This window comes from Pelodiscus sinensis, chromosome 2 (genome assembly GCF_052426305.1).
Source record: "Pelodiscus sinensis isolate ZL-2025 chromosome 2, ASM5242630v1, whole genome shotgun sequence".
NCBI lineage: Eukaryota > Metazoa > Chordata > Testudines > Trionychidae > Pelodiscus > Pelodiscus sinensis.
Window position 1 is genome coordinate 16,200,674 of NC_143053.1, and position 15,473 is coordinate 16,216,146.

At 42.8% G+C, this 15,473-nt stretch overlaps 1 protein-coding gene across 4 annotated transcripts in view; it reads left to right on the forward strand.

Moving 5' to 3' along the window:
* Positions 1–15,473, forward strand: part of HHLA1 (HHLA1 neighbor of OC90) — a 59,143-nt gene that overhangs the window by 15,360 nt on the left and 28,310 nt on the right. For all 4 annotated transcript variants that reach the window (XR_016348674.1, XM_089776161.1, XM_089776162.1 and 1 more), the window contains exons 3-11: positions 750–809; positions 4,487–4,567; positions 5,100–5,183; positions 5,276–5,359; positions 7,540–7,623; positions 8,454–8,510; positions 9,484–9,570; positions 11,178–11,270; positions 12,788–13,015. Coding sequence is in view for 3 of the 4 variants with exons in the window: in XM_089776161.1 (XP_089632287.1) it covers positions 750–809; positions 4,487–4,567; positions 5,100–5,183; positions 5,276–5,359; positions 7,540–7,623; positions 8,454–8,510; positions 9,484–9,570; positions 11,178–11,270; positions 12,788–13,015 (858 nt within the window). In the remaining variant the exon portion in view is untranslated. The remainder of the gene's footprint in view (positions 1–749; positions 810–4,486; positions 4,568–5,099; positions 5,184–5,275; positions 5,360–7,539; positions 7,624–8,453; positions 8,511–9,483; positions 9,571–11,177; positions 11,271–12,787; positions 13,016–15,473) is intronic.

Sequence of the window (15,473 nt, forward strand, 5' to 3'; positions counted from 1 at the left end):
CACTGTCCTGGGCATGGCTCAAATACAGGATAAAAGACAAACCCTGCCTTGAAGAGTTCATAAAGCAAGAGTATTATTATTCCCATTTCACAGACAGGGAGCTGAGGCTTTGAGAGATTAAATGACTTGATCAAGGTTCCACAATATATCTGTGGCAGTGTGGGCAATTGATTTCTGGAGTCCCAGCCCAGCACCTGAGCTGCACAACTACCCAGTGTAAGAAATAATATCTTGACTAGCACACTTTGAATAACCAGCACACTTGTAGCTCTTACCATTGCCAGGCAAGTGTATCTTATGGTTAATGTTGTTACAAATGTGGCTCCAAATCTCTACAAGATTTGTGTCTCTCTTCTTCCTTGGAGTCCCATTAAAGAGAGTTACTCACTTGTGTCAAGGAGCTTTTTTTTTTGTACCACTGAAGTTGAAAATTATTATGCTATTGATTTTACTGAAAGCAGGATGAGGCCAGAGGGCAGGGGAAAAGGGAAGAAGTAGAAAAGCTAATTTGTTAACCTTTGTTTCTTTAAAAGACAAGTCATTTTTAATGTCAGATTCTTCTTGGTTGGCAGGCACACACTCTGCTGCTGTTAGAAATAGCGTGTGGCTCTGAGTGATGGACTATACTGTTGTCCAGTCATTTCACAGCCTTAACCCTCTCTAGAGAAACAAAGAAACCCCCTGACATCCTTGGTTGGTTATCTGTGTGGGAAAGTTATTTCTCAGAATCCATTTTCTCCATTTTCAAGCTGCAGGCATAAAAGGAGAAAATAAAAAGGAGAAGAACGTGCCAGTGCTGGCTACTGCAGGTAAGGCCTAGAACGTGACTTCAAAAGTTACTCTTACTGTATGGTGTTAAGTTTGAGTCAGAAGTCTGTTTTCCAGAAGCAAGAAATGGACTCATTTCCACTCTGGAACTTCAGCCAGGCAAACCCTTCCACAGCTACTGTTCCCTACAGCTCCTCACCTCAAAACAAGCACACCCCATTCCAGATGTCTACTTCACCTCAAATTCCTAGAAGGTGACTCAGCAGCTATCAGCCTGCTTATCATGCAACCTGAATACCACTCTACTGGCGGTTCCCACTATATCCATCTTTCCATGAGCCTTCCCTGATGTTGCTCACTCCCTCTCCCCAACATGTGACTAATCTCCCTCCCAAGGGAATTCCTCATTCTCATCCTACAGATACCTAAATTGAACGTCACTTCCAGTGACTGGTGCCCTCCAGGCCCTGAGCTGCAATCCCATTTCTGTTCCAGAAACCATCCTGCCAACTTCTGATGGGTTCTTATTGAGGACGAGGAGTGGTTTGATTTCTATAGCACATTGTGTGGCTTCTATATCTCTTTGGTTATGTCTACACTAGCTCATTAGTTCGAGCTAGGTAGGGTAATTAGGGCAACCGGAGTTGCAAATGAAGCCCGGGATTTAAATATCCCGGGCTTCATTTGCATGTTCCTGGGTGCTTCCATTTTTAAATCCCCCTTAGTCCGAACTCCCTGCCCGCGGCTACACATGGCACGGAGTAGGTAGTTCAAATTACAGATCCTAATTCGAACTACCGTTACTCCTCGTGGAATGAGGAGTAACAGTAGTTCGAATTAGGATCTCTAATTCAAACTACCTACTCCATGCCGCGTGTAGCCACGGGCATGGAGTTCAGACTAAGGGGGATTTAAAAATGGCAGCACCCGGGAACATGCAAATGAAGCCTGGGATATTTAAATCCCGGGCTTCATTTGCAACTCCGGTTGCCCTAATTACCCTACCTAGCTCGAACTAACGAGCTAGTGTAGGCATACCCTTTCTTGCTGCACTCTATGTACTGAAGCTCACCTGTTTTTCTAAATACCCATGTTAGGTGAGTTGGGTTTTTCATTTCCACTCCTCAAAGAAGAGTTTGCAATGAGTTTGCTTCAGAGCTGGTCCAAAATGGTAAGACATTGTCATAGTAGATATTTGTTTTCCTTCAAAATTGATTTTTGGGCTTTTTTTCATCCTTGATCCCCTGTACACACATTCTTACCCTCCACCACTGCCCGTTCCCTTGGCTTTTAAATGTCTTGTCTGAACGGAAAAAAAAAACCATTTTCTCCAGACTTCTGACTTAGAAAAACGTCTTAATAATTTTTGGTCAAAAAATGTTCTCAAATTCAAAAGACCAGTTATATAGTTAGGCAATTCTCCTTGGCCCATTAGGGCATCTAATTAAAAGAGCTGAATCTTCATTCCAATTCTATGCGACATTCGCAGGTGGAAATTTAATAGAAAATATTGCCCAGTTGAAAGCGGTTCATAAATGAGCACCTGCTTCAATGTCTCTTGAATTAAAATGTGCATTACCCAGTAAGGGACTCCAACAACTTAAGCTTTTACCGACTAATCCGCCATCCACAGCAGAGCACTGACGAACACTGTCAAAAGGTCCTTTCAATTAGTAGTGAATGCATACTACTCCTTTTTGTGAAATAGCACTGCCCCTGCTATCCTCACCTGCCCTCACATGGTATATTTAGCTTCTCAGAGTTGTCAAGACACTACTGACTTCCTAAGGAAATTACAAAACATCGATAACCTCCCCAATAATACCATCCTTGCCACCATGGATGTAGAAGCTCTATATACCAACATCCCACATGAAGACGGATTACAAGCAATTAGAAACACTATCCCAGAGGACACTACTGCCAACCTGATAGCAGACCTATGTAACTTTGTTCTCACCCACAATTATTTCCGGTTTGAGAACAACTTATACCTCCAGATCAGCGGCACAGCCATGGGTACACGCATGGCCCCACAGTATGCTAACATCTTTATGGCTGACCTAGAACAACGTTTCCTCAACTCCCGTCCCCTTTCACCCCTCCTCTACCTACGGTACATCGATGACATCTTTATGATCTGGACACATGGCCAAGAAACACTGGAGATATTCCACAGAGATTTCAACAACCTACACCCCACCATCAACCTCAGCCTGGACCATTCTACACGAGAGATCCACTTCCTGGACACCACCATACAAATCAACAATGGAAAATTAGACACCACTCTCTACAGAAAACCCACTGACTCATACAGTTACCTACATGCATCCAGCTCCCATCCAGAACACACCACACGATCCATCGTCTATAGCCAAGCCCTTCGATACAACCGCATCTGCTCTAACCCCACTGACAGAGACCAGAAGCTTCAGGATCTCTACCAAGCATTTATAAATCTCAACTACCCACCCAGAGAAACAAAAAAGCAAATTGAAAGAGCCAGACGAATACCTAGAAACCATCTACTTCAAGACAGACCCAAGAAAACCAACAATAGAACACCACTTGTCATCACCTACAACCCCCAACTTAAACCTGTCCAACACATTATCAAGAAACTACAGCCTATATTGGAACAGGATACCATACTCAAAGAGGCTCTGGGAGACAGACCCATAGTCTCCTATAGACAACCACCTAACCTCAAGATGATTCTTACCAACCACCACAGGACATACCACACTAATACCAACCCTGGTACCTTCCCTTGCAACAAACCCCGTTGCCAGCTTTGTCCACATATTCATTCTGCTGATACCATTATTGGACCTAACCAAGTGAGTTATAAGATCAAGAACACATATTCCTGCGCATCCAGAAATATAATCTACGCTATCATGTGCCGAAAGTGTCCGTCTGCTATGTACATTGGACAAACATCTCAGACACTTCGCCAAAGGATTAATGCCCACAAAACAGATATTAGACAAGATCACAAAGAGAAAACAGTTTCTTGCCACTTTAACCAGAAAGGACACTCTCTAAATGACTTAGCCACCTGCATTCTGCTACAAAGACCTTTTACATCTGCACTTGAAAGGGAATCCTCTGAACTGTCATTCATGTTAAAATTCGACACTTACCGACAAGGACTTAACAAGTCTTTGAACTTTCTCACCCATTATCAAGACAGTTTCCCCAATTATCACCTGTAATACCATTAACTCACAAACATCCCACTCTCCCTACCTTTAATATCAGCAATTCACAGACACTTACCTTCCTTCCTCCCCCTTCCCACCCCCCCGCATCCTCCTTCTGTTCTGCAATGTGATTTGTCCTTTTCATATTTGTTCATTTTTTTAAATTGTATCCTTTGGTATATATGGTTGTGACTACTTTCTTCCACTATTTGATCTGAGGAAGTGGGTCTGGCCCACGAAAGCTCATCATCTAATAAACCATCTTGTTAGTCTTTAAAGTGCTACATTGTCCTGCATTTTGCTTCAACTACCCCAGACTAACACGGCTACATTTCTATCATTGTTTTCTAGTCCTAATAAGCAATCTGGTATTTTCATTTCCCCACTGATGCTAGCATCTCACTGAATCACTTTCTCCAAGTCATTCAGTAGAATATATACACAGCACATTGACAAGTTCCTGACCCTGTCAGATGTCTGATTGTTCAGAAATGCTCCTTCTTTTTCAGAGCTGCCTGCCAAATCAATTGATCTGACTGCTATTAACCTAACTGAACTAGTGAATGGAATGTTAAATACAGCTCTCAAAGGTAAGGTTGTGCTACAAAAGGATGTGAAACATGCTGTTGACTGTCAGCTCCATGTAAGTTGAAATATGAAGCTAAAGAAGTTAAGAGAAAACGCTGTAAGCATATACTGTGATATACTATATACCTAGCAAAGTATACCGCTGTATTTGGACAGTGACATGATTTCATGGCTAAAGCACACTATATATGTGTGGGGTGGGGTGTGTGTGTGTGTGTCTGTGCACGTGCGTGCGCGTGCGTAATTATTAACAAGAAGTCTTCAGAATGACCCCATTGATCCACATCTATCGTAATGCCCTTTTATTTCTCCACCCGCACTCTATAGTTGTACTGGTTTGTTTAAAATAAAAAATGCTGATTTACAATTATTTCTGCTAGATTGCAATGAAAACAAAATTCAGATGCATTTATCTACAGTCTTTATATGATGTGCTTTAGCAATAAAATCATGTTACTGCCATATCAGACGCATTAGGTTGGTTGCTAATAACCCATTGAATTCATTACTAGACATGTACATGTTTTTCTGCAGGTACGAAAAAATTCTTCTCTTTGCTGAGCATTACCTCTTATAGCTCATTTGCCTTCCACAAAGTTTCGGTCGCCATTTATAACAGTGGGTAACATACCATTTTATTCTACTCTCAAATGCATTTTCTTAGAAGGTGATTCCATCAACATTTCAATTTCCACTGTCCCTCTTTGCAGTTTCTAACCTGAAAAATGTTGACCCCAGCAAGTTCCCCATGAGGTATTGCTACTGTTTAAACAACGTAACAAACGACTTAACAGGTGGGTGTAAAAGCAGTGAGACCAAGAGTGAGCTGGCATTTGGGTGTGTTTAAGTCACACTATTTCCATTTGAGACAGATTCTCAGCCCCAGTCCTGCAACATTCTTTGTGAGAGTGCTGTAGTCACATTGAAGTCAAAAGCCAAGGTAAGAGGCTACTCTGAAGTACACCAAGAATGCGGTAACCCTTGTAAGCTCAGTGGGAGGGGAAAGGAGAAGGAAAGGGGGAAGAGGATTAGGGTCTATAAAGGGCAATTTAGTGGAGGGAGATGCTCCATTGCACAAATTCCCTTTACCTGCTCTGAGCGCTGTTCAAATTCCCGAATGGGAGTGAGGCCACTTCTTCCCCATTTTGTGCATTCAGCCATTTCCCAGCACGGGTGACTTGTTAGTCAGCTGTTGCAGTCATATAGAGCTTCTGTGTCTTTTGTTCTTGCACAAACCTGGGCCTGGCTCTGATCTCATACAGTGTCTCAAAACTGTGACATATGAAAAAAGATATTCCATGATCCTTGTTATTTCTCCTGCTTTTTTCGAGGCTTGGGCCCATGTACAATAAAACTCCAGTTGTCTGGCATCCAGTGATCTGGTACTCCTGTTACTTTGGCACCACCTGGAACCTGGAAGTGCTCCAGGCAGCCGGACAATTGGAGCTGCTCTGCCCCGGGCTTCCCCGAGTCAGCCGCTGGTCAGTTTCAGCAGCGGCTGACTTGGGGACGCCTGGGGCAGAGCAGCTGGGGTGCTGCCGGGTTGGTCCCGCATCTCCTCCACCCCACCCCAGACTGCTCATAGCCCCCCCCCCCCCTTCCAATAGTCCGGCATATCTGATAATCCGGCACCCCCTGGGTCCTAAAGGTGCCGGATTATCGAAAGTTTACTGTATTCTGTCTTTTTACTAGCACAATGGGATTCCCGTGCATCAGTTGGGAACTCTGGGCACTGCTGTAAGGATTATTATTTATTTGGTATTTGTATTGTGATAGCCTGTAAGAGTACCATTCATGGACCAGGGCACATTGTGCCAGGCACAGTACAAATACGAAACCAACCCACACCTGTGAACTTGCAAGTGAAGCAATAAAAGATATGGAAAGTAAAAAGACAGAATTTGGGAAAAGGGAATAACACTAAGCAATTTGCCTACAAATTACAGTGCATGGGGACAACGCTTACATTTGTGATAAGTTCACTGTAATATAAATGACATGTTTTGAAAAGCTGCCCGCAATTGATATCACAATGTTGGCTCTAAAAGAGATTTTTTAATTCAGGGTAGAGGGCCAGTGAAGACCTGTGTATCACTTAAGTCTTACTTTGAGGCTGCATCTAGACTGGCAAGTTTTTCCGCAAAAGCAACTTCTTTTGCGGAAAAACTTGCCAGCTCTCTACACTGGCCGCTTGAATTTCCTCAAGAACACTGACGATCTCATGTAAGATTTTCAGTGTTCTTGCGGAAATACTATGCTACTCCTGTTTGGGCAAAAGCCCTCTTGCGCAACAGACCCAAGAGCCTGGCATTGCTTTGCAGCATCTCTGGCTCCATGTTGGAAGTGCTGTGGCATCTGTAAGGGCAACCAGAGCATGTGGCATCCATTTGGTGTCCCTCAAGGGGGTAGTCAGTCAATGGAGAAGTGGCGTGTGAGACGTGGATGTAAAGAAGAGCCCCTTTAAGCATGAGTCTGAGCTAGCCTTAGGCAGCAGCTACAGGAAGTGACTGCTCTCCGGATCCCCTCCCCGGAATGCTTCCAGGGGCTTTAAATGCGATGCAGGCTCCAATGAGTATGGATGCACTTTTTCTAAATAATTCTGCACTATTTCAATGGTGCCTTGTAGTGTGGACGTGCAATTTTGTAATAGTTATTTTGGGAGTTATTATTTCAAAATAACTTATTTTGCAATAATTTCCCAGTGTAGACATAGCTTCTGTGTTATGCTTCATTGCATTCCTACTGATAAGCATTTGGGTCCCAGTTCAGCAAAGTATTCCAGTTTGTACTTAAATCCATCCCTGTTCAATAAAACTCTTAAGCATACAACGCTAAACTCATTCTTAATTACCACTGAAATCCAAGGCAAACCATGTGCCTAAAAGTTAAGAACATATGTAAGTGCTTTGCTGATCAGGGATGGAATACTGAATTGGGGCCTTAGATTGTAAAACTGTTCTGTTTTGTCTTCTAGATTTTACAGCTTTACTTGTTGATATTATTGGAAACTCCACCAGTTACCTCACAGAAATTTTCAAATCTACCTCCATAGTCTCAGGTGTGCATATTTTTTATCCTTGTCTTGCTCACTCCCAAAACATAGAAAGGACATATTATAAACCCTAATGGGGTAAGTATTGCTACTGCTTTATCTGCTCTCTTGACCTCACAGATTAGAGGGTGCAGCTGTAAACCAAATCATCTTGAGAAAACATTTTTATTAAAACTACATTTCCTAATGTAAGGAATTTTAATTATTTTCAGCACCTTTGTCATGAAACATATAAAGGGATAAATTTAGGGCTGGATTAAGATTCCCTTCATCAGCTTTAGTATCATCCCACAAATCTTTCAAACTTTCACTGCATGAATATATTGATTTCAATGGGCCACGGGATTCATGAGGAATAAGGGGTCTTGTGAAAGGGTTTTTTTTTTTTGCGACATTTGGCCCTGTCTACACAGGGACAAATAGCATCAAAACTTCTTCTGCAAAAAGAATCGGGAGAAGAAATACAAATGCAAGTGCAATTTGCATATCTTCTTGGACAGCAGAGGCAATGCTTCTTGGGAGATGTAGTTCGCAAGGAGGAGTTTAGCCCATAGAGGAGAAAGGGAACATGAGACACGTACACTACAATTCCTACAAGACACCAACTGAAATATTCTGCTTCTTAGAAGAAAAATTGAAGATTTCCATGGAAAGCAGACACTTTTGTGAAAAATTTAATTTAGTCAAAAACAGAATTTACTGTCAAAAACCAGTTTTTTTATGGTGATTTTTCAACCAGCTCTAGTATTTACTGGGAGGAGGATTGGCTCCCCGATTTCAACTCCTTTAAAGTATACTAATGGAAAGCATTTGATCGACATGTGTTTTCCTTTCAGTGAGTCAGAGCAATGATTCAGACTGTATCTATATCTGCGTGATGGCAGGCCGAACAGGTAAGCATGGGACTTATCCCTTATAGCAGAGGTAGGCAAGATATGTCTTGTAGGCCAGATGCAGCCCGCCAAGTCACTGGATCCGGCCTGCAGACACTCTGCTGGGACCCTTAGGCACACAGCTGCTGCTCTTTTAAGTGCAGGGCTGCTCCATGTGTCTCTCTGCTCTGGAGAAAGGGGGAAGCTTTGTGTGATCTCCTCACATCCAGCCCAATCCTCACCTCCTATTGACCAGAAACAATTGGCCAATAGGAACTGACCCCAGCCAATCTCTTAGATCTTATTGGTCAGAAACAGTCAGCCAATAGGAGCTGAGAGATTGGCCTGCGCCATGGGGGCAGCACAAGCCTCTCCCCCTTCCCAGAGCTGAGAGTCGCAGGGAGGGAGCCGCCAGAATTTTCAAGCAGTCTGGGGCTGCAGCATGCAGGGAGCCCAGCCTGCCTTGGGGGTGCTGCAGGGCTGCTGGCCAAGAGATGTTTAAGTAAGCACCTCCCAGCCAGAGCCTACCTCTGGTACTCCAGCCCCTCCTGCACCCCAACTCCCTCCCCCAGGCCACCATCCAAACCCTCTGTACCCCCCTGTGCCAGGTCACATCTTCCTCTCAGACTCTGTACTCCCTCTTACACCCCTCCCCCAGGCCAGAATCCTCGCCTGCACCCATATCCCCTCTGAGACACTGCACCCTTGACTCAGGTCAAAACCCCCTCTCTCACCCAAACTCCCTCTCAGACTTCACACCATCTCCTGCACCCTAGTCCCTTACCCTGTGTGCCCTTCTGCAGCATCCTAGACCCCACACTCCCTCCACAGAGAAGTGCGGCCCGTCACCACTTTCCAAAAAGTGGCCTCCCACCAAAAATCATTGCCCACCCCTGCCTTACAGGAATATAACTCTCTACATTTACAGTGTTGATTGATTCAAGAATCTACTGCTTTAATCCCCTTTGCTATTTTTGTGCCTGTGTTTTTGCAGGCAGAAATATGTCTGACTTTTGGGAAATGATAGAGCAGTTTCCTGTTATTAATTACACATTTTCCAGTAATATGTCTGCACTCCTGGGTAAGTACCTCCTGAAGGAATAAATGAATAACAACATATTTTGTTATCAATGTAATGAATGCAGATATTTACTTGCCTGGTTTTATCACACATTAACCACAGGAAACTGTGTGCGATTTAAATGCCACACAGGCACATCACCAAATTTAGGGACATATCTTTTATCCATTGAAGGCAAAACTTCTATTGATTTCAGTGGACACAATATCTGGCCCAGGGCTGGATTTACAGTTTACACACTCCTAATCACATCTTCACTGGTTCCTCTGTTGACAACTGATCTCCACGTTATACTCAGTTGTAGAGAGATCAAGCTCCTCTAAAAAGCTAGTGCCCCTAGGTACGTCTACTGTGCTTAAATCAAAACCTGGCCCTGGTTTGACATTTGTGACCTAACCAAAGCTCACTGAAGTCACTGGGAATCTTCCAGTAGCCTTCAATGTGCCCTGAAATGAGGATAGGGTTAAGTATAGCCCTTTTTGTTCCTTGGGGTTTGTAGATGTTCAAAACCTAGGATTTAACTCAGCCAGCACTACTATCACCTTGAGCTTGCTCTCAGAAAGCACAGATAATTAGAAAAAAATATAAGAAGATTGATTAGATGTTCATCCAATGCTTAATGCTTTGACTTTGGTCTTAAGGCCTTGTGTAAGATTTAGGAAGTGTCTGTGGGTTGCTAACTGAGAGATTAGAAGCCAAAGATGTATACTTCTTATTGGATACAAAAGCATAGTTATTTAGGGGACAGGTGTTGCATTTGCCCCAGTTGGAGAGACGGTGGGGAATTTGCACATCTCTTTGAATGGTGGGAGATAATGGAGAGAAGTCTAGTGGATAAGTGACATGCTGGTACTATGTTTAGGGGCAGAAAAAAAAGTCTTTTCTTCTATACACTACACTAGTGTGGGGTGTGAAAAGTAATTGTACCCCATGGGCTGTATCTCCTCCTAGAGATTGGAGGACCTAAGATGTGGATGGGAGGTGAAAAAGCTAGTTAGAAATGAACAAATGATATTTGATATCTAGTATTTCTGTAAGGTTTCTTAGACACCTGGGATCATGCCATAGATACACATCTGGAAAAGTAAATATAGGTGAATGTCCCCAAAATAACTAATACTTGTATAAAAATAGGATGTCCAGAGCTGGGGACCATCAGCACCAAAACCACAGGACTCTACTGCATTTGAAGGACTAACTTCATTAGCTTTCAGCCATAATAAGCTCTTATCTTCTATGTGAGCTAGCCCCTAGAGGATGATAAGACAAACTTGGCCATTTGCTACAGTAACAACTGGTCTGGTAACTTTAACTGCATGATAAATTGAACTACACCTAAAATGTTGATCACAATATCGTAATTCAGAGAGTGTTTTACCTATTTGGGATAAAGTTCAAGGGAATTATTTCTCCTGTTTAACAGAACAGTAAAAACATATAGACATTTTACCCAATAGCTGCCCATTTCAAAGACAATGGTTGATTTGCTTACACTAGAACGAGATCTACGTCTGTGTGTTTGACTTACATATCCAAATGCTATAGAATTTGGTTTAGATTGTAAGTATGACCTGGATGCAACTAACTCAACTTTTACTAACTAAAAGATGTAGATTCAATTCTTCCCAGCTTGATGACCTTACGAGAAGACCCTGACAAAATCATGGATGAGCCCCCTGAAGACATTTGGACATTTAAAAGTATGCAAGTATTCTTAGAGTTAAATATTTAATCTCCTGGGCAGACTAGTTGAAATGCATTTATGATTTTTATTTGGTTCACATCACTGTGTGCTCAGTGCAGTGCAAACAGTAGAGGAAGGCATAACCTTTTCCTAAAACACAAAATATGTAAACTGGAGAAACATTATAGATCAGGCTAATGATGTCTGATTGGTGATCAGAAGTTCTGTTCACAATGTGGCCCAAAGCTTTTTTTAAAAATCTTGATTCTTTACAGAAGGGCCTTCTGGGGTGGGGGTGAGGTGTGAAGACAAAAGAAAATGCGGTTGCTGGTCATGTGAGATAGAGGAAACCATTCCAGATACTCCCGAAATCTCACGTATTCTCCCTATAAACCCCTCCTTCTCATCAGTCTGTCTCCTCTTCATCTAAATACTTACAAGGCCTCCATTGCTGTAATATTTCACAGTCTTCAATGTATCCTCACAAAACCTTCTGAGATAGGTTGGAGGTTTGTCTCTGTGTCAGAACAGGGATTTGAACCACTTCTGTCAAGTCTAGATGAGGCCCAAGTTATTGGACTATCTTTTCTCTCCCAGCTTTATATAAATATTCATCTTTTCCCTTTTCACAGACACTTTTCTCTCTACCCCAAACCTTTTCTATTTCCCCCTCCTTCATGCCTCTGAAACCAAACCTTCAGTCTTTCACACTTCCATTCTCACCTGCATCCACCCAATTTCTCCAGTCCTTCTCAAATCCCAGTTTCTGCCCCCCTACATTCTTCAGTCTGATCCCTTTTATTTTCCCCCACATGTTCTTCATACAAGCGAGCTGATTAGGAAATGATAAAATATTGAGAAGGGGGTGGAAATGAAAATGAATATTTTCTTTTCCTTTTTTTTTTTTTTTTACAGCAAACAGAAACAATATCAGCAAAATATCTGTCTTTGAAAACTTTTTTGGGGAGTGGATTTCCAGGTTTTCTTTCAGAAAACAGAAAATTGTTCCATGCATCCATCTCTCCTGTGGCTTTGCTAATGAGTTTAAGCAATTGACACTCAAAGTGGTCTAGGAATTGATAGGTTTTACCATTTGTACTGTAGAATGACTGTTCCCCAAAGAGTTATGTTCATTATTTTCTGACCATTTTGGCACTAACTGTGCTGCAGTAGAAGGGTATGGCTAGACTACAAGTTTTTGTCGGAAAAACTCTCCGCATTTTGCATACCTTTTTCCGATTCTTTTGTTGGAAGAGGCTTTTTCAACATTTGGCCCGTGTAGACTGGGCCAAATGTCGGGAAAAAACCCTCTTTTAGAAGCCTCCTCCTTCTCTGTAGAATGAGGAATACAGGGGCTTCCGAAACAGCGTGTTTGTTCTTCCGCAAAAAAAAAGCAGAAGAGCAAATGGATTCCCTGGACACGGTGGAGTTTTTTGGGATACCCTGAAAAAACCCTGCAGTCCAGCTGTACCTAAAGGGAACATCAATGTGCAATAAGATAACAATATCTTTCCTGTCCCTTTATTGGTTTAGCGACAAGGATGCCTTCCTGGGCACAGACTATTGCACGGAAAGGAGATGAAATCCTCGCTACACAATTTCCCATGTGGCCAAAGACTGTTGGTCTGAAAGGATCTGGATTTCCAATTCTGCAATTGCCCTTGTGGTCACAGACAGATGCTTCAAAAGGACATGGCACTACAAGGCCACCTGCTACTACTGTGGAAAGATCTGATATTTTACCTAAAATCCAGCCATCTAGTGAGTTCAGAAAATGGTCTGCTGTAGTCAGATACCTGGGAACATTAGGGGCTCTCACTCACCCAGTAGACTATCCATTGCTTATACACCTTCAGGGAGGATTAAAGACCAAATCCCATTCAGGGGATCAGTTGGCTTGTCCTGCCTGCCTGTGTAGGGAGTGCATTGTAGCAGTGGCTGTGGAGTGACTCTTCAGACACGCTGTAGCCTGGAGAAATTATTTTTTCTTGGCCCGACTTCCTACCTTCTGCAGAGCCACTTGGGGGCTGTGTTCTGACAGGAGAATGTGGGCTTAACAGGATGGGGTAGGGAGGGAAAACCAAGAGTAGATCCAGCCCTGGATTTTCTATGGCCCGAGTCCATTGAAATGTTACACCCCAAGGAAAAGCATCAAACCTGGTTGCCAGCTTGAGAAAACAATCCATGAATTCAACAAATAACACCAACTCCAGCCTGCTTCTGACATTTTCAGGGAACAGCCAGCTCAAGAAGTGTCAGGAGGTGCAAAGAACAATAAAAACTCTTCTTGAGACCCTCCGGACATTAAGCACCCCAGCCTCTATCCCAAAATCTGAGCATAAGTAGGAAGGGAAGTGTTTCAGGCTGATGGCACCTCAGAAGGCCAAATAAGAGCTGAAACAAAATACAGGACTATGTAGCACTTTAAAGACTAACAAGACGGTTTATTAGATGATGAGCTTTCGTGGGCCAGACCCACTTCCTCAGATCAAATAGTGGAAGAAAATAGTCACAACCATATATACTAAAGGATACAATTTAAAAAAAAGTGAACACATATGAAAAGGACAAATCACATTTCAGAACAGAAGGGGGATGCGGAGGGTGGGGGGGAAGGTAAATGTCTGTGAGCTAATGATATTAGAGGTGGGGAAAGGTAAATGTCTGTGAGCTAATGGTATTAGAGGTGATAATTGGGGAAGCTATCTTTGTAATGGGTAAGGTAGTTGGTGTCTTTGTTGAGCCCAACACGTAGAGTGTCGAATCTTAGCATGAACAACAGTTCAGAGGATTCCCTTTCAAGTGCAGATTTGAAAGGCTTCTGAAGCAGGATGCAGGTAATTAAGTCGTTGAGACAGTGTCCTTTCTGGTTGAAATGGCAAGAAACTGTTTTTTCTTTGTGATCCTGTCTAATATCTGTTTTGTGGGCATTGATCCTTTGGCGAAGTGTCTGAGACGTTTGTCCAATGTACATAGCAGACGGACACTTTTTAATTGCATCCTTTGGTATATATGGTTGTGACTATTTTCTTCCACTATTTGATCTAAGGAAGTGGGTCTGGCCCATGAAAGCTCATCGTCTAATAAACCATCTTGTTAGTCTTTAAAGTGCTACATAGTCCTGTATTTTGTTTCAGCTACACCAGACTAACACGGCTACATTTCTATCAAATAAGAGCTGGTGTGTGATAGAAGGGCAGAGCTTGCTTGGACAGAGCTCAGAGCCCCCACAAGCATTGTCAGCATCCAGCACATGTAACTTCTTTGCATCCATGTATGTCAAAGCTGAAACATTTCAAGTCAGAAGAGGAAAGAGCCTATGATTTTCAAAAGTGACCTTTAATCATCTTCAAAAATACTTAAAGGTCTAGAAAACATGACCTATGAGGGAAGACTGAAAGAACTGGGCTTGTTTAGTTTAGAAAAGAGAAGACTGAGACATGATAACAGCTTTTAAGTTCCTAAAAGGGTGTTACAAGGAGGAGGGAGAAAATTATTCTCCTTAACCATTGCTGATAGGACAAGAAGCAGTGGACTTAAACTGCAGCAAGGGCGGTTTAGGTTGGACTTTAAGAAAACCTTCATAACTGTCAAGGTGGCGAAGCACTGAAATAAATTGCCTAGGGGGTTTGTGGAATCTCCATCATTGGAGATATTTAAGAGCAGGTTGGATAGACATCTGTCAGAGATGGTCTAGATGGTGCTTGGTCCTGCCATGAGGCCTCCCAGGGTCCCTTCCAGTTCTAGCATTCTATGATCTTTCATGTACATGGTTCAATTTTGACAAAATTCTGGAGGAATTGGTACACTCGTGCCTGCTTTCCTGCTAGTTATCCCCTCTTGGTCTTTGGCAGTTCACTGGGGATATGGGGTTAATGGGGAACAGAGAGCCTGGAGGCTGCGGTACCTAAGCACTGTGACTCACAGCCCAAATGGGGGCCCAGGGCTTCCAAGGTGAATGGCTCTGGGCAGCCCACCATGTAGATCCCCTCCCAAACCATGGCTCCCGGGCTTCCAAGGTCCATGGTGGATGGTTCCTGGGGCCAGGACTCTATTCTCTTCCTCATAGAATTTCTAAAGTTTTGGTTTTCATTCCAAACTGGAACAAAAACTAATTTTGAAATATGAAGCTCCTCCATGAAATGGCATGACCTTGCTCTGCGCATCTCTAGGCTCAGGTTGGACACCAAAAAAAATCACTAGATGTTTTTGAGAATCT